We start from the raw sequence: 26836 nt of genomic DNA, 5'->3' as shown, positions 1-26836 counted from the left end.
ACAGCTTTAGCGAAGCTTATTTTTCCCTCCAATTCATTGCCAGCCAGCCTTGCAGCTTCCTGTAGGCGCAGATCCAGCGGGAGCAGTCCAGACAGGGCTAGCGCTGCATGTAAGGATACAGTCCTGTATGCCTTCCATATTTTCAGCGCGAAACTCCTCTGGACGGCATTCAGCTGTTTTCTAACGCCTAACTTTTTGGTTGCCGGAGCTCATGCGCTGGCCGCATAAAGGACGATCGGTTCCACCACCGCCGTGTAGATTGTCTTGATGACTTCGGGATGGAGACCCCAGCTCACTTTGGTGGCTCTGCACAGCTGCTTGTAGATATTCTGAACTACAAGTGTTGATTGCGTGCGAGTTGAAGGCTAAGCCTTTGTCCAAAGTGAGCCCCAAGATTTTAATTTCGTCAGCGAGTTCAACGCAGGTCCCCCCCATGGTCAGGAGAGGGGAGTCATGTTTTCTGGTTATTACCATTGCCTTGGTCTTGTGTGGCGCAAATTTTAGTTTGTTTCTGACTTCCCACTCCTGCACATAGGCGAGAGTTGCATTGGCCCGTTTGGAGACCACCAGTCCCGTGTCTCCGTCAAAGATAAGGACGATATCATCGGCGAAGGCTTGACAGTAGTCACCGCGCCCTTCTAGACCTTTCAACAGATGGTCGAGGAGCAAATTCCACAGTATAGGCCCCCCAATGGAGCCCTGAACACATCCTTTTGTGGTGCTCTTGATGTGTTCGACACCGGCATACCTCACTCTGACTCTACGGTCCTGGAGATAGCTGTCGAGGACACGCCTAATGTTTGCCGGACACGTTACCTCAGCCAGTCTTATGGCAGGCCACCAAGCACTATCGAAGGCTCTCTCTATGTCCAGAGATACCATGGTAAGTATTTTCTTTTCTTTCAATTTGCTGTTGATATGTTTCATCAGGACATAGAGGGCGTCTTCGGTGCTTTTCTGTGGTATGAAACCAAACTGGCGAGTACCGAGTCCGCGTAGGAATTTGATCCGGCCCACGAACATTTCTCCAGGACTTTGCCCAGAACCGGCAACAATCCAATCTGTCGGTAGGCTTTGGGGTTGGTGTAGTCGTCCTTCGCTCGTTTCTGGTGTACTACTACAGTCGCCTCCTTCCAGGTTGTTGAAAAGTCAACGAGTTCCAGGCATTTATTGGTCAGAGCGAAGACAACGTCGCAAAGTTACTCTATCGATTAAAAAATAATACGCAAATCGGTTCAGAAATCTCGGAGATTTCGGTTTACATAGGTAGAAAAACACAACTCCTTTTTTAAAGTCGGTTATGTTACTCCCTGATTAATCCTCTACTTGTTAGTGAAAGTCCCGTCAAAATTAGTTCAGCCGTTCTGAAAATTAGCCCGTTCAAACAGACAGACAGACAGACAAAAATTTTAATAACGTGTGATTCAGTTATGGTACCGTTCAAATAACCATATGAGCTTAATATGAGGTAGCCATTGCGTTATTACAGACAGACACTTCAATTTTATTTATTAGTATACATAGCCTATGTTACTCCCTGATTAATCCTCTACTTTTTCTCTCGACATAGCTCAAAGGATTAGCAAGCTGAAGTAGCAATGAGCAGGTCATGTCAGTCGCAGAACCGACGGCCGTTGGGGCAGACGTGTTCTGGAGTGGAGATCGCGTACCGGTAAGCACAGTGTGGGACGACCTCCAGCCCGCTGGACCGATGACCTGAAGAAGGTGGCGGGGCGCGGGTGGATGAGGCGAAGGACCGTGTTTGGTGGCGCCTCTTGGAAACGCCTATGTCCAGCAGTGGACGCATACAGGCTGATGGAATTGAAAAAATTGAAGTAGCTAATACAACAGACTTATAGCGCTCGTTCCCACTAGTTCAACTGATTAGTTGAACCGTTGAACTTTTTCCCAACTAGTTCAACTGTTAAAAGGATTTAGATGCAATTAAACTAGGTATGAGGAATAAATTCATCTAAATTGACAGGGTTTTGTTCCACTGGTGGGCAAAGCAAATTACTATCTATTGTTAATTTGCCCAACTGAAGAGATCTACTGCTCGTTTAATAGATCTTATCATTACTATGTAGTTACTTAAATTAAAATTCAAAATATTTTTATTCAATTAAACTTTTACAAGTGCTTTTGAATCGTCAAAATAATCTATTTATTAAAATATTTATTTTGGGTAAAAAATAAAAATCATCAAATGTCTGTTTATAATTTTATTTTGTTAAGCTTAGGTACTAATAATTTATGTACGTAATTTGTTTACTGACATTTTAATTTTAGATAACATTTTGTTTATTCTTAGACAATTCAGAAAAAACATATATGTAGTTATTTATCTATATAAGTATGACATACAATTTTTATACTTGTATCATGAAACATTCATTGTTTTGTTTTCGTCAAAAAGTTTCCTTTTACCTAAATGTGGCTATTTCCTAAATAACCACATTAGCATAAAAAGGGGTCAATCTGGAAATGAGAGGGAACGAGCTGAATTTTGGTAGATACCTTCACATTCATATATTCGGTATATACGTTCTAAAAGTTCTCTCATAAGTCACATAAAATTTCGCTCATGCGGCGTAAGTCCCCAAAAAAGTCAAAGTCTAAAAAAAGTCTAAGTCAAAGTTCCCAAAAATGGGGTTTTTGCATTTTTCAGCTAAACAGTGAGTTAGTGACTTTAGTGACGACTTTTAGAACGCCAATTGAAGGCATAATGCAGCTCATTCCCTCCCATTCCGAGGTTGATCGCTAATTTGACTGGACTATGAGGACTTGAGTATAGACATTGAAAGATGTTTTCTACAACAACAATTAATAGTAACACTCAATAAGTTTTAACTTCAAGTCTCAATCAACATTATCAGCTTTACATAATTGTTTGTAAACTCTCAGAAAAGGTTGTCAAAAGTGGTCCATCAATTTGGCTACACATTGATATAGCCAAGTATTTTTTTTAATTTGTTAATGCAATACAAAATTTTACTAATACCGCATGAAATAGAATAATTATTCAAACACATAGTATAAAAGGTCAGTGCTAAAAAACTACAAAAAATACCTGAATAATTTGGACATTAGAGATTAGTTTTATTCCGGGAACGAACTGTACGATATTTTGATCCAGGTGTTATCCATTTGAAATTGAATTTAGAATCTGAATTTCAGATATACATATATCTGCTCGGTTGTGGTTGCCCTTAACATATTGGAACCTCACTGGTTGCTCATTATTTGGACGTCATTTTGGAACAAATTGTAGTTGACAATGACAGGTCCATTATGGTTTTGGTACCTACTTATGATACATCGTGGAATAATAATAGAATAAAATATTTAAATGGATCATAATTCATCTGAGATGGATACAAGATGGATAAAGTTTTACGCGGCTAGCCATAGCCATAGCCATAGAAAGAGCTGTATTCCAATCGAATAACACGTGGGTGAAGATATCATACAACGGGCTCTCGGATGAGGCTGAGATCTATACAGTGTACTTTGACTTTGCTCACACTTAAGACACTGTTAAAACGAGACGGCGCTATACCACTGCCATAAATCTGTCTCGTTTTAACTGAAACATAAGTCTGACCAAAGTCAGAGTGCACTCCATAGATTTCAACCTAAGTATATATTACATTTTTAAAAATTATCAGTCTTTTCATACGTAAAAATAGCTTTGTTAAAGTAGGCAGATGTAGTAAATCGAAAATATTGATTATTTCGTCAAAGTGTAGGGGTTAATTATAACTGTCAAATACATAACACACAGTTATGAGTAGGCTAACTACATAAATTCTGAAGCTACAATATAATATCAATTTAACAAGGCCAAGTCCACATTACGTGCGAATAGCTTAACAGTGCTTACGTCTATAATACTCGATGCCTAGTATCCGTCGCTGATAAATAGACGTGGTGTGGACGTGGCCTTATCGTTTTACCCGGAGTGCGAATTTGACTAATAAACTCTTTAATATAAACTATATGATCAGCATAAAATAAGTATGTATATACCTATTTGTTTGTTTGAGCTATGGCGCGCGTGCTACGTGTAGCGGGATACGATCCAACGCCGCTGAGATCAATTATAGAGGTACCTGACTTTGCTCTGACTTAACACAGATTTAGAATAGAATAGGAATCACTGTCCGCCATATTGTGACGTCTTGGCGATATATTATTTTAATTCATTGTAAGTATAATTTGCGAAGCATAAGGGTGCCCTTCCACCAGAGATGTGCTATGCAGCTATGCTACGAAGATGTGAAATCTACGCTACGCAAACGTGACCGTTTCCACCAATACTAAGCTACGTAGCTGTGCGACGAGGATGCGCTATGAAGATGCGCCGCCGCAAAGTAGCTGCTGGAGAAAGATGCGCAGCTCGAGCTATGCGATGTATCGGAAGCGGGGAAGCGGTGAGAGCGACGCGGTGAGGAGAGAGGCGCTCACGCGTCCTGCCTTGCCTGCACATAGCTACACCACTCGCGACGGCCCATAGCAGGCATCCATAGCACGCATCCATAGCACGCATCCTTCCATATAAAAACATATCTTAGTTGAATCCGTTTCCACCAGTGCTAAGCTATGTGCACCAATGAATATGATTGGTGGATATCAAACGCATCCATAGTAACGTAGCATAGCACATCTCTGGTGGAATAGCAGCCTTAATATAGCGAAGAAAGAACGCACATCGAGGGCGACCGCCTCAAAAACCAAATAATCTAAAGGGCACCACAAAGTAATCAGGCAAGTATAATTAATTAATCAAGACATCAATCATCAATAAGACGGACGGACGGAGGTACAGATAGATATAGCGGAAACTTCATAACAGGGTCCCGACTTTTAATAATGTTTCGAGGGTTCCCATTAAATTAAAATAATATATTATAATTAGTGTTATTTTTCTTGCAAACCGTACTTTTCAAGTTAAAGAAAAGATCATTGACATTCCTATTCTTATATTGGTCGCATTATACCATATAACGCGTCACTTTCAAACTGCTTTTCTATTTTTTTGTAAGCAATTCAATTAATACGTAAAATATTTTAAAAAAAACTTTGGAAAATACTTAGTCAGCTAAAATAAAAATAATAGGTAAGACTATGTACCTAACTACTTGGTAAGACATACCTACCAATATTTTGTACTTAATTGCAATAAGTTTTAAAAATTAACCTAAACAGTCTCATTAATAAAATTGACTCACTGCTTGTACACGTTAGAGCACGCCTCGGTGGCCGCGGCCTGAGCTGTGGCCTGAGCACGCCTGAGCTCGAGCCGTGTATAAGAAGTTTGTCAATTTGCTAAGACTGTAAAATAATACAAAAGCGAAGTAAAGTATATAATGATTAACGGCACGATTAAACTTTGAACGAATTAACAACATTTCAATTTGGATTTAATCCCAATAAATTCATTCGTTACCAACATTAAGGATTTTATAACCAGAAGCATAGGTAGCCAAGATTGGAATCTTAAGCCATGTTAAGCTAAAACTAGTATAGTAATCATGAAAAAACCTACCATAAAAAAAATCATACTTAACCTACGAAAAATTAAATCAGGGAAACATGCGAGAGGCTCAGTTCCGGAAAAACCGAATAATTGATATTTAACAGGTCTCTCTCCGTCATTTACTCCATACAATCGTAGTTCCAATTTCATTTAAATGCAACCAAAGTCCATGAAATTTTGCAGACTTATTATTATAGAAACTCATATCTGTGCCTGTGGTGTTTTAGATTTTTCTAAAAATATGTAGTTTTAAAATTACAGGGGCTCAAAGGTTTGTATGTAAATTTTTAAGACCGCGTAACTTTGAAACGAATATTTTAACAGAAATCTGGAAAACCAGAGGCATAGATATTAGTTTCTAGAATATGTCTGCAAAATTTCATGGACTTTGGTTGCTTAATATTCAAATGAAATTGGAACTACGATTGTATGGAATGAGTGACGGAGAAAAATCTCACCCAACACGACACAATAAACATTTGAAACAATTGCACCGTACTATTTAACATTGGTAAGTTTTATTACCAACATTTAAAATATAATATAAAAGATAGAATTTTATATTTATTAAACTAAAACTGGAACTTAAATTAAAAATCATAGAAACACATTCAAAATGAAAAATCATATTAAACAAGCCTACGAAACATACAACATGAAATATTGAAAAAAGTAAAATACGTCTAAAATCAACTTATACTTACAATAATTTTTAGTAAATAGAGTTTGAATAATTACTGAAATTATTCGAAATTCGAAAAAAAATAATAGTAGCACCTTACATTTAATTTTGGTAATTATAGTACCACCATGGCTTTATTTTCAATTTACATAATTCTGTAGTACACAATCTCTAAATTAAACGGAATTGAGAAGTCCTAATGTAGCACTATCCTTTTCTGCACGGAGCATTGCGAAAGGGAAGGCAAATGCCATAACTTGCCGTTTTAGTTTAGGGATTGACGCTTGAAAGCGATCTTGTCGTATCTCGAAAATAGCGAAATTACTTTTTTAATACAGTTGCTCAAAAAGTAGCGTATTGCAGGGACGTATAGCGTTCGGGATGTAGCCTATTACATACTCGTGCTTTTTTTTACCTTTCCCGCACTCGTGCGTTCTCTTTCCCAGCTGTCAAAATAATGTCTAATAAAAAGAAAAACCAACCATGAAGTTTTTACTAAAAATAATCATAGAAGTTTTTATGATTCATGCAAATACGTATATTTCTAAAAAGAAGCTACTAATTTGTTTGAATATCAGATTTAATGATTTGATTGAATGAGTTTCGTTAGGTTTCACTTCATTTCATCTCATCAAATTTCATTTTCATTTCATATCAATAAAAAAATTCTGCTGAAGACTTGGCTGTATGGGCATAGTTCCCTTTGCCTACCAGAATGGGTGAAGAAAAAAAAACTCCGCTTATATTCTACGGTTGGCGCCATTTTTCAGAAATTTTCTTTGCGAGTTTAGTTGTTTGTTGTACAAAATGAGTAATTTCGACCCTAGTTTTTTTCTATCTATTAACATTAAAGTTGTTTTAAATTAAATTAAATTAAGTTAGTTGAGTTTATTGTGTTTTTATTTTTTTATTAAATTGCTTCATTTTTTCGCAACTGTATTAAAAATAGTCGTTCAGTAAACGTGCGGAACCGTCATTGCAACTTGTTCCGACTGTCAACCCTCGCCTTCGGCTACGCCTCGGCTCGGGTAGACATTTGTCGGAACTCTTTGCAATGACAGCCTTTCCACACTTGTAATGGAATATACTATTTACGATTCTGTATCCAAAGGGTAAAAACGGATTAATGTCACTCTGCTGTCTGTCTGTCTGTCTATCCGTCCGTCTGTCTTGTCTGTCTTAAACTTACCACTTTTATTCTTTCCATTTTTAAGAAAAAAATATACTTACTCAAAGCATTAATTAAAATTGCACATCAGTATCCTACCCTTAAACAAGAAGCTACCCCTGCGGCTTCCCTTGGTTACGCCGTTTGCCGATCGCATAGCAGCCAAAGTGCAAGTGTCGAAGTGAGAAGGTAAGTTTGTATTTTGCGAACATCGCATGTGTTTTACGTGTTCAACTGAGGGTCCGTCGAGATATAATATAAAACGTATTAATTATTATTATTTCTATAATATGATAATAAATAGATAAAATCATAGAGTTCGTTATTTTGAATACGAAAAAATAGTATTTTATTTTTTATAATTTGTTTACCAGTAAATTTACTTTTAGGTAGAATCGGCCGAAGAACTCGTTTCTTGTAAAATGCCACTCTTCGTCATGATCATGTCTGTACACCTGACACTGTATAGATGACAAGTTATGAATTTGTGAAAACGTTTTTTTGAATCTAGTGTAAAGTTCAATGTTTCTAGATACGACAAAATCGCTTTCTAGCGTCGGTATGTTTATTTACATGAAAGTTAAATTACTTTAATGTTTATACTAAACTAAGATTAATAAAAATTATAGAAAAAACTAACCAATATTTCTATTAGACTAAAACTAATAAAGAATTATAGAAAAAATAGACTCAAAAAAGAAAAATAAATTTTAATTTAGGTTATTATTGTAAATATATAATATAAGAAGTGAAAAATAAACCGATTAGTTAATTTGTTGGCGCGAAATATTTTTTGGTGCAATTGCATTTGGTCTGAAAACACTGACAACCTCATTCGTTTCTCTGGTAATTTTGCTGCACCATACAATAAACCGACTTGCCTTACTTTGTAGTTCAAATATCTACTTATGTGTAATGTTCAAGTATCAGATACTTACATTTTAACATACATATTACATATAGTAATAAAAGAATATATAAAATAGATACGAGTATACAACAATGCATATAGTAAGTAATTTTCTTTCTAGTTCTAGTTAATTTTCTTATTTTACGACAACTTGTTCAATTTCAATAGAATGAATTTCAATTTATGAGAAATAAAACTAAAATTGTAAAAATTCTTCATAAAATAAACTTATTGATAATGAGATTGATAGTACATAATACTTTTACGACAAAAAAAGCTTTATTTCCCATAGCTGGCTATGAACTACTTTATAATTCTTATCATTAACATTTATCATAAAGCGAAACAACTACGATCTAGACCGGTATTTTTCTTAGTTTTAAGAAATTATCGAAATAAAAATATAGTGTATTTTACTAACTGATAATAATCTAATCTAATGCTATAAGTAGCATTTCAGGACCTACTTTCATATTTTGTAAGTTCTCCGAAAATCTTTCATATATTTTTTTTATACTTTTATTTTTTTTATATTATAATCTAATAAATGGATAAAAATATTTAAGTCTTTTGAGATTTCAGGACAGATCTGATGAAATATATTTCTAGGTATAAAATTACTTATAGATAATTAAAAATAAACTACAATTGAGTTACCCAAAAAAGTATATTATTTTAAATGTCGTAAAGCCTTCGTAGTAACTCTCCCTAAAGTGTAAACACTCTATCTGCTACAATATTTCCTTCAAAAAAATAATTAGTAGTATAGGAGTAGGTAGAAGGTGTTTTATAGCAAAAATATTTGTTCAGTTGCACTTAATTTAACTGTAGGTACATACGTAGATAGAGATTTGAAACTTTAAATACAAGCGATTATTTCATACATCATTATTTTCGTTGTAAAGTCCATTATAATTTTTTTAAATTCACTACAGGCAAAGTCCACAATCACATCTGACGGAAAGTGATAGTGTGGACAAAGATGGGATGCGTTTACCTAAAAGATGCATATTTACTGTTGTTCTAAAGATAACGCGGATTGGAATTGGGAGGAAACATAGATAAATTCTATCAACGTTAGTGAGATGTAAAATCTTATACTAAGTCTACCAACCTATTCTTATTTTCTGTTGATGCAAATTGAGTTGCCTCTGAGTGAAGGTTTTCAATTTAAGAGGGGTCTCTCCGTCTCTCGCTTCATACAAACGTAGTTCCAATTTCATTTGAATATTAAGCAACCAAAGTCCATGAAATTTTGCAGACATATTCTAGAAACTAATATCTATGTCTGTGGTTTTCCAGATTTCTGTTAAAATATTCGGTTTCAAAGTTACGCGGTCTTAAAAATTTACATACAAATCTTTGAGCCCCTGTAATTTTAAAACTACATATTTTTAGAAAAATCTAAAACACCACAGGCACAGATATTAGTTTCTAGAATATGTCTGCAAAATTTCATGGACTTTGGTTGCTTAGTATTCAAATGATATTGGAACTACGATTGTATGGAGCAAGTGACGGAGAGAGCCCTGTTAACGTTGACAAGTTACACTAAAGCACTGAGCAAGTGAGCTTGAGCAAAGAGACGCGTAGTTTCTCGATGCGTATGAACGCAGCTCATACCTACACTAAACACAGTTAATATTACACTTAAGGTGCCCACGCACTTGAACTGCACTGCAACTGAACTGCGCGTCGCGACAGTGCACTGCACGATATTCTCTTCAGCCGCGACGCGCGGCAGTGCCGTTCGAGTGCGTGGGCACCTTTAGAAGCTAAGTACACATGCAGAAGTAATTGAAACAAAATATTACAATTAGGCCGAATGCATGACGCAGGGGCTAGTGGCGCGCGAGCATTGTCGGAGGGAGACAAAGTCTATTAATTCCCCTCTTTGGGAGTGGTTGTCCTCCGAAGAGGTACGTACCTCTATATAGGCATATTGTCTTCCGCTCGGAACTCATAGGGGTCGTCCTCCGCGGCCGCCTGCGCGGCGTTCTGCTCTGTGACGTCACACACCGTCAGCTCCATCTCCTCCCTTGCTGTGAACTCGGGGAGCAGCAAAAAATCAGTTTCTTGGTCGAAGTCAGGGAACTGAAAATGGGAAATTTATAAACGTTAAAACACAAAATATGTATCGTTGCTGTGCTAGAACTATGAAGAACTTCGCCGTAATCCGAGTGGAAAATTCGCGACATCAGATAATCATTCGCTTGAAATTGTGAAATAAGTATTATTGTAATTAATAAGTAGCAATAACAAAAAATGTTTTCGCATCGCTGTTGTTCGCAAAGCCCTAGGAAAAGTCGGGAGAAGCTGTTACTTCTCTCCCGGCGCCGTCTCTTACCTACACTGTAGGAAATCCTCCTTAACAGGAAACCAGCCCCACGCGCCCAGTCAGAACTATATCTGTGTTGATTGAAATGAAAAAGAATAATTGTATAAGTTTTCGAACTCTTTCGGTTGATATAAAAGATAGAAAAGTTATACCTATCTAGGGTAGCGATACCTGTGGAATGGATACTTTTTTGATAATAACTTAAATTGAAATCGGTGTAATGAAAACGACACGTGGAGGGCAACAAAAGCGTTAAGACAAAATAAATAAAGCTTAGTTGGAGTTGTCATCAAAAAACACGCTGCGCCTCGGCTCCGCTGTACTGTGCAGGTGTGCGTTGTGCTTCAGCCGCCTAGAGCGGAGCTAGGGCGGATACTAGACTAATCGGAATATCGTGCCTACGTAATATGACTCTTCTAACTTCTTCGGTTCAGTCAGTATGCATGATGCTACTAATTATGAATGCAACGCGAACGCATATGCATGCAGACAGACAGGCAAACATTAGTTTTTTATAAAGAAATCTTTTACTTCCAATTTTTTAAAACCTTGAGCTTTATTTTTTTATTCTCATTCGAAGTATCTTGTATATAAGTTCAGCCTGTACGCATACTTTATATTCAACATATTATACACTAGAGGATATACCCGTGACTTCGTCCGCGTTGATGTAGGTTTTTGAAGAACCCATGGGAACTGTTTGGTTTTCCGGGATAAAAAGATGTCTATGTCAATAACAAGGACGCAAGCTACCTCGGTACCAAATTTCATACAAATCGGTCGAGCGGATGGGTCTTTAGGAATCCCGTGGGAACTCTTTGATTTTCCGGGATAAAAAGTAGCCTATGTCTGTCCCCGGGATAAAAGCTAACTCTGTACTAAATTTCATTAAAATCGGTTCAGCGGTTGAGCCGCGAAAACGTAGCAGACAGACAGACAGACACACTTTCGCATTTATAATATTAGTATGGATTGCAACTTTACCATTTCAAAGTGTTCTGCTTCCGCAGCTCGTACGATTTCATCAATGCTAGTGTCTGCAAAATAAAAAAAAACACGGTTAAGTGTAAGTCGGACTTGTACACGAAGGGTTCCGTACTATCGTGCAAGATACTCGCGCTAACACTTATGTGGAACACTGCAAGTTAATGGATATAATATGTGATTTAGTAAATTGATAATTTTTTTCGTGAACACATTTTTTTGTGAGGATTTTGAAAATATAATGGTCGGCCACGATTGACAATTTTTTATTATTACTGGATATTACTGGAATTCAGGCTGGATATTATTTACGCGTCGCGTGAACGCTCAATTGTGCAAACGCTCTTAAAGAGTCTGGTGGGAGGCTTCAGCCGTGGTTAGTTACCACCCTAATAATAATGGCAAAGCCGTGCCGCCAAGCTATTTAGCGTTCCGGTACGATGCCGTGGAGAAACCAAAGAAGTATGGGCTTAATGAAAACTGCCACACCCCTTCCAGGTTAGCCCGCTTCCATCTTAGACTGCATCATCACTTACCATCAGGTGAGGTTGCAGTCAATGGCTAACTTGTATTCTGTATTCAAAAATATATATAGCGGGTGGAATAGATTTGATCAGTTTGGATTATTTATCAGCCTTTCATTATGAATTCGATGATAATGAAATGAAAGTATCGTATTGATAGAGTATAGACAAAGAGAATAGTTAGTTACCATCGATAGCGTGCGGGGCTCCCTCGGCCTGCGCGAGAACTTGCTCCTCGTCAACTGTCAAATGGAATATAAGTATTAATTTATGTGAAGACTGAACCGAATTGAAATCGACCTTACAGGTCGTTTTTTTTCGTATAAAATGTAGCCTATGTCCCTCGAACTATACCTAATAACGAATTGATTGACGCCTTATTCATCAAAATCGGCCCAGGAGGCGCCTAGGCGCTACTGTGGAACACACAGAATCTGATACAAACATACATGCACTGCTAAATCATAACCCTTCCATTTGGCTTTGCCGTAGTCATGTTTAAAACAGATTTACAAAGTAAGGCATCAGTACTGCGATCACCGGTCGGCCGCTGGATGCGCGCGAGGCTCCGTCGGTGACTCTGCTGGGGATCTGAACAATGATGTTAGAATAAAAATTTATTCTAATATCATTGGATCTGAACGTAAAATACTTACAAAACGATCCACATATGAGGCAGTCCATCGTCGGGGATAGGTCGAAATCTGGTATGTTTGTTTCAACGCTTCTGTCCATGCTTAGATACGAGAAGTTGTCGGTTTGCACGAAGGTCGACGAAGAGTCCTCTGGGAGTCCTTCGAAGCGCGGTAGGGCCGGCGACCACAAGTCGCTGCCATTTTCCAAGTTGGTAGCGAAGTCCATAGGCATCACATCGGTGAGGGGAGGCGGCCTGCGCAAATGGTAATTTCTAGGCATCTCGCCATAGTTTCCAGGTTCAGATTTTTTGGACATATTCAGCTGCAGCGTCGTGGTCGAGTGACGGCTTTTGAAAACCTCGGTACTTTTCTTTTTCACGGAGTTGTCTCGTGAGATACTCGTATTAGTATACTCGGCCATTTCCGTCTGAAAATCGAACGAGGTGTACACGGAGAGATGCTGGGAAGTGCTGGCGCCATCGTGAGCCGCATCGGGGTCGTATGAGCGTGCTGCCGCATTGTAGTCGTACAGTGGGGTGTACTGTAGGCCAGCGTCTCCGTAGATATTCATATTCTGTTCCTCGTGGTCCGAGTGGTCGGCTGGGTTGTAGCCGGACGAGGAAGGTGTGTAAAGCCACGAGTAATCCTGATCCCAGTTTGTCGGTCGGTGTCCAGGAACCTCGGTATTTCCGTTTATCTCTTGGAAGATTTGTTGCTCCATAGCTTCGAAGTGAGTTTCCAACATTTCAGACGTGGTCGAAGTCACTTCAGGCGAGCTCTGCGCTGAGCTGGGTGGTGAATGGTCTTTATTCATATTTTCGGTTTGACTTTTTGTTTCGGAATGTCGAAGAGTTTTAATGACGGTGTAGCTCTTTTCTATAGCTTTTTTTATCTGCTCTCTTTTTGGCGGTATAATGGCTAGGTCTAGACCTGAAGCCTCGCTTTGTTTGGGAACATTCTCCAGCGAGAGCGGCGAGGGCAAGTCCGTGACGAGGTTGTAGATCACTTGCTCCAGCTGTCGAGGGTCCTCCACGGGCAGACACTGATTCTCATCCACCTGAAATAACAAAACAAAATAACTTCTGATACCATCTCCTGATAATGGCAAAAAAAAAACATACTTGTATTTGTATTTTTAACCCCCGACCCAAAAAGAGGGGTGTTATAAGTTTGACGTGTGTATCTGTGTATCTGTCTGTGGCATTGTAGCTCCTAAACAATGAAACGAGTTTAATTTAGTTTTTTTTGTTTGAAAGGTAGCTAGATCGAGAGTGTTCTTAGCTATAATTCAAGAAAATTTGTTTAGCTGTTTGAAAGTTATCAGCTCTTTTCTAGTTAATGTAACCTTCACTTGTCGGGGGTGTTATAAATTTTTAATTTACACTTGTATTATAATTAAGTAAATTAAAAATATATGTTTAAGTACAATAATTATAATCTTATAAGTTTAAAATGTTATTAAGTTTATATTAATTGTGTTATTCATACCTAATACTTATCATCATGATTAAAGTAATCTTGCTTACTATCAAGAGCGATTCATTAATAAAATTACTAGTTACTAAATTACTATTACATTATTACTTACTACTAGGAACTAGAATGCAAATATTTACTTAATATTTTAACATACTTACATATTATAGAGTAACTATATTAATATTACTCGTAGGTACAATTTTACGCACCTTGTAACTTGAATAACTTATAATGTGTGGAAATACGAAATAGAAACATTTGTTACTAACCTTTGTGTCGGTTATAGAAAGTTAAAGTTTTAATATTTGTCAAAGCATAGTTAAATTTCAAAAGATACAACACTTCATTTTAAAAGATAAATAAGATTTTTGAGATTATTACATATTATGTGTTAGAATTAGATAAAGTACCTACCCACAATCTACTCGTACATAGTAAAAATCAAAAGTTATTATCAGTGCTTTTTCAATATTGTAATGCAATGCATGCCAATATGTACATATATTTTAACAAAACATTGTGACTTTTAAAAACATTATAAATGAAAATATGTATGGTTATCTATTAAAACTGATAGATGATTTGCAAATTAGTGATTATTGGTAACAATAAGTAGGTACCATAATTATCCATAAGTTTTTTCATTTAAAAATTTAAAAATTATTTTCAATTACACAGGCATTAACTAGGTACTTAATTGCGATGTAATATCAAAATCTAAATTTTTTATGGTTGTAGTAAGTAATAAATATATTTATTAAAAAGAAAAAGTATTATATACTTACCTACCTACTTACTTACTGCAATTCTAAGAAAGAAAATAAGTGCTAATTAATTATGTATAGGAACATGTAGATATATAACTACACATATAAGATTGTTTAAACTAATAAATAGGTAAGATTGTAAATTGTAATATTGTAAAATATTTTCAGTAATAAAAGGCTTTATTATTATTACAATAACAGAACAGAAGATGCCTATTCACTCTCAACTTAGAAAGCAATTTTGACCAGGAAACCAACAGAAGGATTCGGCTAGGTTTGGTAGCATATTTTGGGAAATTGAGTCAAGTCTTCTCATGGTCAATTCCTCAACCCTTCCCGTCCTCTCGTATGGTGTTGAAACGTGGACATTGACAGACAGCCTCGTTCATAAATTCAAAGTCGCTCAGCGAGCTATGGAGAAGGTTGTGTTAGGAGTTTCCTTGAGGGATAAGATCCGAATGAGGAGATCCATAGAACAACTAAGGTCATAAGGTAAGGAACATAGCCCAAACCAGAAGCAAAAGTGGCAATGGGCATGCGCCTGTCGTAGAGGCGATGGCCGTTGGAGCCGGATAGTCCTTGGGTGGAGACCCTGTATAGGCAAGCGTAGTGTGGGACGCCCTCCAGCACCATATTAAGAGGCTGGCGGGAAGTGGCTGGATGAGGAAGGCTATGGACAGGGTGTGGTAGTGCTCTTTAGGAAAGGCGCAGTAGACTGATGATGAAGATAATGATTTTATGGCTGTCAAAAATAGTTTGACAGGTGTAGATATTAATCTCTTGGAGATATATTGACTTCTTTACTTTCCTTTTTAGGATTCCGTACCTCAAAGAAAAAGGAACTCTCATAAGATCACTTTGTTGTCTGTCTGTCCATCTGTCTGTCTGTCTGTCCGTCTGTCCGTCCGTCCGTCGTGTCTGTCAAGAAAACCTATTGGATACTTCCCGATGACCTAGAATCATGAAATTCGGCAGGTAGGTAGGTCTTAAAGTACAAGTAAAAAATACAAGTAAAATTAAAATATGTTTCAATTTTCAAAGTAAGATAACTATACCAAATGGGGTATCATATGAAAGGGCTTTACATACATATTTTTATTTATTTTTATGCATAATAGTTTTTGATTTGCAAAATGTCGGAAAAATACCTGAGTACGGAACCTTTGGTGCGCGAGTCTGACTCACACTTGGCCGGTTTTCTTTACTTAATGAAAAAGTCGTTCGATTTCTTTCGGTAGGTACTTCTACAGAGCCAGGGCACAAGTTTTGATCAAACTCAAAGAGAAAAGTCTCTATCGTGCGATGGCTATGACACTAATATCTACTGTGGTCTCTACACTCGCGGCGCGAAGTCGCGCCGTTATGTCGCGGCGTGAATGCATGCCGCGATCCACGCGTGAACTGTGTCCCTCCACACTGCAAGTTTTGTTCGTGACGCTGACGATGCGTTCACGCTCGCGCCGCAAACCCTTTGTCGCGGACCAAAAACCGACACTTCGGGGAAAGGCGCGAAGCGCGAACGCGAAGGCGTGAACAACATCTACACTCGTGATTCGCAGTTGTCGCGGGCTTTCGCGGCCGTTCGCGTCGCGAATGTAGAGCCGGCTTAAAATGTACATGACAGCAATGAAATAAATAAATGAAATGAAATAAATAAATAAAATATCTCAAGAGTGAAAGCGTAAACTCTAGCCCATGATATGACGCATTCACAGGTCAACATTGGCAACCACTGTTCTAGAAGCAAGCTTAATTTTTAGGAATTTCAGGCATATTATGGAAAATTTGTGGTCTAGAATTGGATAAACTGTAATTTTTACAAAACCTTTTCCTTTACTTGTGCTATAAGACCTATCTACCAGCCAAATTTCATGATTCTAGGACAACGGGAAGTACCCTATAGGTTTCTTGACAGACACGACAGACGGACAGATAGACAGACAGACAGACAACAAAGTGATCCTGTAAGGGTTCCGTTTTTCCTTTTGAGGTACAAAACCCTAAAAACTGACGTAACCTTTCCAACTAGCCTCTTATAATTGCATCATATTGCGTCGCAACTTCGCATCAAGTTTACCTTTCTCATGAAGTCATAAATAAACAAATGTTGCGAATACGACCCCCGTACTTTATTAGGTACGTGCAAAATATGATACTACGGACTATGTACTAGGTACATAGGTGTATACTACGTACACACCTATTAAAAAACCGGCCAAATGCGACTCGCGCACCGAGGGTACCGTTCTCGGGTATTTTTCCAACATTTTGCACGATAAATCAAAAACTGTTATGCTTAAAAATAAATAAAAATCTGTTTTAGAATGTACAAGTAAAGCCCTTTCATATTATGATACCCACTAAGTATAGTTATGTTAATTTGAAAATTGAAACACATTTAATTTTTTTAAATAATTTAATAACAAATTCACAGTTTTCGGATTTATTCCTATACTTGTGCTATAAGACCTACCTGCCTGACAAATTTCATGATTCTAGGTCAACGGGAAGTACCCTATAGGTTTTCTTGACAGACACGACGGACGGACGGACAGACAAACAGGCAGACAAACAGACAGACAGACAACGAAATGATCCTATAAATGTTGCGTTATCCTTTTGAGGTACGGAACCCTAAAAAACACTAATTATTGCTAGATTCTTAAAAACTCTCACCAATACAATAAACTTCTGTGAAACTAGCTGATGCCCCCGTGGTGAAGGTTTCATAAAATCTTTGTAAAATATTTTACAAAGAATTAATTCTTTGATTACACTTTATATAAATTAATTAATGTTCTTTACGTGTAAGATAAAAATAAAGTTATGACCTTAATTCAACACTTAATTTTGTTTATCTATACTCTATACTAATAAATAAAATTGGAGTGTCTGTCTGTAATTTCGAAATAACTACCTCATATTAAGCTCATATGGTTATTTGAACGATACCAACACTGAATCACACGTTTTTAAAATTTTTGTCTGTCTGTCTGTCTGTCTGTCTGTTTGAAAAGGCTAATCTTTGGAACGGCTGAACCGATTTTGACGGGATTTTCACAGACAAGTAGAGGATTGACCAGGGTGTAACATAGGCTACTTTTTTAACCGACTTTCAAAAAGGAAGTTGTGTTTTTCTACCTATGTAGTATGTACACCGAAATCTCCGAGATTTCTGAACCGATTTGCGTCGTTTTTTTTTTAATCGATAGAGGAACTTTGCGACATTGTTTTACAAAAAATTTGGATTCCAACTCCTCAATCCTGATGCTGCAGGGGATCTGACCAATCCACGCGGGCGAAGCTGCGGGCATCAGCTAGTTTTAAAATAAAATCAATATCGAGGAGAGTGGTGCCATCTAGCAGATACGTGTTTTATTACGTGGTTGCGATGATCTTATATCGATCTGATGTAGTTATACCGTTGATTGATAGATGGTGGTATTTTTATTAGTCGTGTTGTAAATTTACAGCTTGTTTCTGCAATAATATAATAATTTTAACAACCTACAGTAAAAAAAAAATATTGATTTTAGTTATTACCGTTAGATTAGATTAGTTAAATTTACGTGTAGTTAAGTATATTTTTTAGCTTCCAGGTGTATTACATCTGTGCATACTTCTGTATATTTTACAGTTATTATAAATTAGACAGTTTAAATTGAACCAATTTGGAGCTCCCTTAATAATGGAGCTTCGAAATGTTGAAATAATATTGATACATAATTATTATTTTGTTCTGCGCTTGTTCCAATAATCTTTAATTTTTCAAGCTCAACACAGATGGCATCACTGTGAATTTGTGTCACGTTAGATCAGGGCTCTCTCAACTAACTATATATAGGCTAGTGTCATTAGGTACTACACAGCAAACCGAAAAAAAAAAACTTGCTGTCTAAGAACGAAAGTTTGGCAAGAATTCCCAATTTTTGAAGCGCCCTATTACTATATGTATAGGCGCCGATAAAACATTTGACAATGATTGGAATTAAAGAGAGTGGACATACGGAGATTCCATAATGCATTGTAAATTAACGCCGTTAGACCTTCATTAGACAGTAGATACCTACCGTAGTCGATTAGTAATCTATACTAATAAATAAAATTGGAGTGTCTGTCTGTAATTTCGAAATAACTACCACATATTAAGGTCATATGGTTATTTGAACGATACCATAACGGAATCACACGTTTTTAAAATTTTTGTCTGTCTGTCTGTTTGAAAAGGCTAATCTTCGGAACGGCTGAACCGATTTTAACGGGATTTTCACATACAAGTAGAGGACTTGAGGAGAGGATTGACCAGGGTGTAACATAGGCTACTTTTTTAACCGACTTTCAAGAAGGGAATTGTGTTTTTCTACCTATGTACACTGAAATCTCCGAGATTTCTGAACCGATTTGCGTCATTTCTTTTTTAATCGATAGAGGAACTTTGCGAAATTGTTTCATAAAAAATTTGGATTCCAACTCTTCAATCCTGATGCTGCAGGGGATCTGACCAATCCACGCGGGCGAAGCTGCGGGCATCAGCTAGTATTGTACACACATATAGAGAATATACAGAGTACATTGGATAGGGTATTAACAATTTTGGTAAAAATTATTGTGAATGTTGATGAGAGTGATGTGTAAGAGATTTTGCCTATCATAATTTCAAGTATCAAATCCTTGAAATTATGATAGTCCAAAAATTTAAAAATAATGAAAACGCAGATACCTATTGATCTTTTTCGGTCTCTTTGTTACTGTGAACGTGACTGGCATAAGACGAAGGCCCGCGTCTTCGTCCGCGTGGATTTAGGTTTTTTAAAAATCTCTTGGGAGCTCTTTGCTTTTCCGAGATGAAAGTTGCCTATGTCAATTTTTGAGACGTTAGCTACTTCTGTAATGTGCGATATACTAACTTTTAAATAAAACAGGATTTTTAATTATTTTTTTCATAGTTTAATTCATAGTATCTTATCACACTAATATTATATATTTTATTACATTATTTTATAACATTTGTCAATATTGAAAAATCATGAAACAATTTATTTAGCGACTCGCGGCCCGCCTCAATATAATAGACCCTTCTCGTACAATGTGTGATGAAATGCAATTAAAACAACTTTGTCGCCAATGAGTTTTCGACTCTATACCACTCACAATAGAGTTGATAATTCATTTTTTGACAAAATGGCTTTTATTCCATAACATATTATTACACCTGCCATAGATTGCTAGGCAACTTTGTTAGTAAGCATTACCCAGAGTATATAAACACTAATACCACTCGGCTTAATCAAGCACCTATTCATAGCCGAAACCTCGTACCGCAGTCGAGTGGTGTGAGGGAGGTAACGTGGTGGCATACGGACAGGTGGCGCGACCCTCAGCAATGAGCCATGCTCGCAGGGAGACATTGCGCTCCATAAGATCCGGAACACTTAATTTCATCCAGATATTTTTATCCTTCTCCCGTTATTATTTTAAAAAACCGGCCAAAAGCGAGTCGGAAAATTCGGAAAGAGCATATCGAAATCTATAAAACCACCAATTTGCAAAACTCCCGGAAAATTACTTTCCATCTAAAATTACCAAATGACTGGGCTAATACTTTACTGGGTTTTCTTGACAGACACGACAGACGGATGGACGGACAGACGGACAAGCTGACAGACGGACAGACAGACGGCAAAGTGATCCTATAAGTGTTCCGTTTTGGTAGATGCTTTTGACGATTCAAAAGAACTTGTAAAAGTCTAATTGAATAAAAATATTTTGAATTTTGAATTTGAATTTTTCCTTTTGAGGAAGAGGAGACCCTAAAAAAAGAGCAAAAAAATAATATTATAGTATCTACTGAGTTCCTTGTCGAAATAATATTATAGTATCTACTGAGTTCTATGCCGAAATAATATTATAGTATCTACTGAGTTCCTTGTCGAAATAATATTATAGTATCTACTGAGTTCTATGCCGAAATAATATTATAGTATATACTTAGTTCCTTGCCAAAATAATATTATAGTATCTACTGAGTTCCTTGCCGAAATAATATTATAGTATCTACTGAGTTCCTTGCCGAAATAATATTATAGTATCTACGAGTTCCTTGCCGAAATAATATTATAGTATCTACGAGTTCCTTGCCGAAATAATATTATAGTATCTACTGAGTTCCTTGCCGGCTCTTCTCATCTAATAAATAATAGAAACAACTTTCCGAACAATGGTAGCATTTTGACATATCATAAGTAGTGCATGCTGTCTGACATAAAATAAACTTTGAAATTCGTTTTATGAAAAACTCACCTGTGGGTTCCTAGTGATAATGTCATCCTCGTCTTCGTTTTGAATCTTGAAGGAGAACTTTTGCTTCATCTCCTTGATGAGCTGCAAGCCCTCTTGCTCGGGGACCACGGTGTTGGTGCACACGAAGCTGGAAGCCTCCTTCGACGCGGGGTCCACCTCCAGCGCGCCGCTGGTCCGCATGTGGATGAACTCGCCGTTCTTCGTCATGAGCCGGTAACACGACTCGCCCATCAGGTGATGGTTAACGTACACTGCGGGACAAGTGGGTACACTGAAGAGCGAGTGACGCCTCCAACGCGCAAAGCACGCGACAGTAGCGGAGTTAACTGGAGTGAGGGAACTCTCGGTTTGATCCTGAATCTATGTATGGTATCTAGGCATGGAGTGAAAAAAAAATCAAATTTTCATAATCTACCTAGCGTCTAATGTAAGCGATATTTGACGCTTGCTAGTGACATCGAAGCCTCTACATTTAGGAACTGTGATGCGGCCTCTAGAATTACTGTACAACTTCACTGCACACGCATCATCAGTTACTATGTCAGCCTAGTCAGTCAGTCGGCCAGTCAGTCTATACCTACGAGTCAGCCTATTATAAATCGGATGGGTGAATGCGCTGAGTTGATCATTATTTATGGGCCTTACTTTACCTTTTAAAAAACCGTTTTATTGTGTGTGGAATTATATTCTTATTTTATTTTATTGTTTGCTTACATTTCTTTTTTGGTGGACAATAAGTCATAACGACAAAGCCCATCCATATCACTCGATCATTTAAAGCTGCACTAGTGCTTTTATGTAGCTGGGAATCCACTTATTTTATAAACGACGAGTGTTTTTCATTTTTTTATTTCTGCAGGAAAATATTTTTTAAGTTCAAAAATTAAACAATATTTTGTCGTCTACGCCTTGTATTTGTATTTATTTATTCTTTGATTTAGACTTATATAAGCACTTACGAAAGTCAGATCAGTACAATGACAAAATAAGTCTACAAAATATGTTGTAGGATCTAAATAATAATATCTAAATGGAATAAATAACAATAGTAACAATAGTAAACCAAATTTATAATACTACAAGTACACAAGTAGGTACATAATTTTTAGCCTAGCTCATTGAATAGCTTGTGCAGGGCTATATTATTTTCCAAGCGTTTTAACATCGATATAATCATTAATCTTATAATAACTTTTTTTTAACCCCCGACCCAAAAAGAGGGGTGTTATAAGTTTGATGTGTGTATCTGTGTGTCTGTGTATCTGTGTATCTGTGTATCGAACTGCCCATAAATGATTTAGTCGTTTTAGATAACCTGCATTTGTGCCCACTTAACTTTTGTTTGTTTCGTGTATTATAGTGATGAGAGTCAGAGTTCTTCTTATACGATGGTAGATGTTGTCTAATGTACATAATGTGACCTTGTGACGTCATTAAACATCTTCCGTGTATCCTAGCCCCATACACTACCGCTATACACCACACAATTTTATTACCTGTCCAAAAACCTAATACTGCTAATGCACTTTGTATTATCAGACTTTAATCCGCAATCCGTTTAACTGGATGGACATTAATGGGAAATGTATTTGATGCGCATTGTCTGTATCCGAATTATCCTGTTAGTTTCAAATTGCGAGGTGCATCTGTAGCAGCCATGCAGCGTATGATAGATAACTGATAAATAAAAATACCGCTACATATTAACTTGTATTACTTGGGCTGTATTTACAATATATGCTTTGGTTACAATTAAAACTGTGGTAGAAAAACGAGGTCCGGAGCTTGATGCTAGACCGAGGTGTTTCGATCTTGATGATCTGAAGTGAATTGGTTGAATGCGCTGCCCGGGGTTCGTCCAGGCCAGCAAGATATTTTGAATCGTTCCTAATTCAAATTGTGTTCTCTAAGTGACAGCTGCAAAGTGTGTTGCTTTCTTCGCAGCTGCCGGTCTTAAAAGAGGCTGCATGCCTCTACACATCATTAAATCCCCTACAGGAGGCTCCTGCGAAATGCAGCCCTGAGGCGGCCATTATGTAGATAAGTATGAGGCATACCTGTAACTTGTTAAATAGAAATTATCACTTGTTAAGTGTGTAAATGTCCAGTCGCTGAATAAAAATGAGGAGTAAGTGTAACAGGTTTCCAAGATAATTCGGCATTTGAAAAACTGGCGCTAATATCACTGACGACATAACATGCATCCAAGACATGTAAACAAGACATAGCTAAACAAGTTGTGAAGCTGAAGTGGCTAGGTATATGGGCATGGCACACAGTTGGGGTCCCAAGATGCTACTCTGTGGCGACCTCAGAGCGGAAAGTACAACGTAGGAAGACCTATGTCCAGCGGTGTACGTCATCGGTCGAAAGTGATGATGATGAAGATATTTAAATTCAATTTTTATGCAGCCGACAAATGCTTGTAACAAGCCGCAAGCGTGTGGACGGGTGTTTGCGTATGCTTTTTTCAGATACAAGTTAGACCTTGACTGAAATCTCACCTGGTGGTAAGTGATAATGTAGTCTAAGATGGAAGTGTCGGAGGAGTCTAAGGGAATTAAACCTCCTTTGGTTTCTACACGGCATCGTACCGGAATGCCAAATCGCTTGGCGGCACGGCTTTGCCGATAGGCTGGTAATTAGCTGAAGCTTCCCACCAGACTAAAATGAATGCTTGCCAACGCTTTGGAGCGTTCCGTTTGGCGCAAGCATCCGTGGTGTTTGCCATTCCTACTCCATGGAAGGAGGACATACTTATTTACATTCAATGAGCGGACGCAGTGCACAGCTACACTGCACGGCCACTGCGTACCCGTGAAGTGCTGCGCGGTGCTCTACGCCCGTAGTACCCGTAGGCCTACTCGTAGCTCGTAGCACCGAGACTTGTGCGATCATTATCAGAATCAGAAGGTAACTGATGCCCGCGACTTCGTCCGCGTAGGTTTAGGTTTTTCAAAATCTCGTGGGAACTCTTTGCTTATCCAGAGTAAAATTAGCCCATGTGCAAATCCAGGGCATAATCTTTCTCCATTTCAAATTTCAACCGAATCCGTCAGGTAGTTTTTGCAAGAAAGAGTAATACACAAACATACACACAAACTTTCGCCTTTATACTATTTTTTATTTTATTCATTTATTTGTAATCAACAGCGTTACAACTAATATAATTTTACATTTTAGACTACATATAAAAACAAGGCCAAATGGGATTACATTATAGGATTACAGTTTATTAAGTAATTATAAATTATAAAATATATTAATTAGTGTGATTGTTGCTAATGGCTGGCTCGTAAATTTATTTTTGCTGAACTTAACTACCACACCCATGAGAACATTATGAACAACCCTAAGGCACTACGCTCCATTTTAGGCCGAATCGTCTCTTGAACACTAATCTTCTTAGATAAATTTTTAAAAAGTCTTCGAACTTTGGATCTACTGATTTTGGGGCTTTGACTCCAAAGTAAAACCGACAAGTTCAGTAGTAGGACAACCTGAGCCCGCTGGACCGATGACCTGAAGAGGTTGCATGAGGAAGGTGGAGGATCGTCTATGGTGGCGCGCTTGAAAAGGCCTATGCCCAAGGACACAGTGCATACAGGCTGATAGATTCTGTAGGTATTTGACGTCAATTTATTTTTAGAGTTCGCACCTCAAAAGGTTGGTTGAACACATTAGCAATTAAAGAATGTGATTACGATTATGATTATAAGGAAAAAAAGGAACCCTTATAGGATCACTTCGTTGTCTGTCTGTCAAGACCTGTCAAGGGCATCAAACCCAATTAAAAAAGAACTGTGTTATCATACTCTGAAATACAGGGTAACCCGTACAATACGGGGCATTTGCCAATCCTATAGTCTCATCTCACAATCACACAAAATTCAGATTTGTCAAAATCGTATAGGATCACTTTATTTCCCATGATAAAGTCCTGCATACCCTCATCAAGACTCAGTGCCATATTTGTTGAAATCAAAAAAAGAATTTACTAACGAACAAAGAAACAGACACTTCTGATAATGATCGATACATTACAAACTCTAGCCAAAGTCCGATACACCGTCCGCCTTATTTAGGGATTTTAAAGTCCCTAATAGTACACAACAACGATAACAATAGATTATGCAACATGGGGATAATGTAATGTCTGACGTCACGGGCGCCTGGATAAATCCCAAGCGAACGAGGGATTTTAAAGTAACTCCCGAGCGTAGCGAGGGTGTTACATCTAGAATCCTGAGTGAAGCGCGTCACTTTTCCACCATGTTTCACACCTAGCTTCTTTTCTAATTTCGATTATCCTATTTGTTTTATTTTAATAATTATAACCTTTATAGTTAATTTTAATGTTTTCATTATTTCGTATTTTATTTTGCCAATTGATTAGTAATTTTCACTAAGATTGCATCATCATTTAAATTTTTTTGTCAACCCTCCTTTTTATATTTTTTACAAATAATTTCGTTTCTTTTAATATTTTGGGCCTTCTGCCATTTATTTAGCCTACTTAATTGTAAACTCCGTTCTGGTTTCGTAACACCGGCAATTCTACCACGTCGAAGTACCTTCCTTGTGCTCGACGAGACCCGGGTTCGATTCCAGAACGAAAATTGTTACACCAGATGATAACCCATTTTGGTTATTAATTTCAGGAGCAAAGTTTGGGCTTAAGAGCAAGGTTTAGCCTTAAACCCTTAAGCGCGCCCCACCACGTCAACACCATCGGGATCCCACGGCCAAACACTCGCTGACTTAGACTACGCGCCTCACTCCGCCTACGAGGCCATCGACACTAGGGAAGTACGGTCACATACCTTAAGGAATTTTGCCGAAATCGACGTACACCACGACCCTACAACTTTGTGTGCCTACCATTGAACTAGCCGCCGTAATCAAACTGTACCGTTTTGTATTATTTAATTAAACGTTACCGTGTGATACTCTCACCTTTCATCCTTTCATTTCTCATTTATTATTTTTATTAATTTTTTTTAACCCGGTACAATAGGAATGTATTGACGTATTTTACCTTTAGATTTACAGGTCGGTAATAAGGCATTGTGGAGCGAGTGGTGTGAAAAAGTATTCCATGTTAGTTTCCAGTATTCAAGCTATCGCCCGTCAAGATTAGTGCAGCTAGCTGAAGCTATGAGAAGATAACGGACAGACACACCTTTGCATTTTTTAAATATATTATTATAAATGATTTCAACTGTCAACAACTGTGTGTTATTTATTATAAATGATTTCAGTAAAATTCGCTTTGAATTCAAAGCGAATTTTACTGAAATGGAACTTGAATTTCGTTTGATGAAAATGAAAACTAAAATTAATACTATGCACATAAATAAATACTCTCGCTTTGCTTTACTGTTTCAAACATGAGTTAATAAACATTCGCTCGGTCAAAGATAAACCAATTAATCAGAACCGTGCATGCGAAGTAGGCAGATGGAAAATTTCAACAGCTAATTAGTATTTACTAAAAGCAATATCAATCA

General features: G+C 37.4%; 1 protein-coding gene across 1 annotated transcript in view; it reads right to left on the bottom strand.

Moving 5' to 3' along the window:
- Positions 1 to 9992: 9992 nt before the first annotated feature.
- Positions 9993 to 26836, bottom strand: part of LOC123880514 (hypoxia-inducible factor 1-alpha-like) — a 70247-nt gene continuing 53403 nt past the window's right edge. Inside the window, exons 8-12 of the mRNA XM_045928661.1 lie at positions 21327 to 21577; positions 12802 to 13837; positions 12334 to 12387; positions 11622 to 11674; positions 9993 to 10393 (exon numbers count right to left, since the gene is read on the bottom strand). Of these exons, the coding sequence (XP_045784617.1) occupies positions 10229 to 10393; positions 11622 to 11674; positions 12334 to 12387; positions 12802 to 13837; positions 21327 to 21577 (1559 nt within the window). The 3' untranslated portion in view covers positions 9993 to 10228. The remainder of the gene's footprint in view (positions 10394 to 11621; positions 11675 to 12333; positions 12388 to 12801; positions 13838 to 21326; positions 21578 to 26836) is intronic.

The sequence above is a fragment of the Maniola jurtina genome, chromosome Z, assembly GCF_905333055.1.
Source record: "Maniola jurtina chromosome Z, ilManJurt1.1, whole genome shotgun sequence".
Taxonomy (NCBI): Eukaryota; Metazoa; Arthropoda; class Insecta; order Lepidoptera; family Nymphalidae; genus Maniola; species Maniola jurtina.
This window is presented reverse-complemented; position numbering and strand designations above follow the sequence as displayed.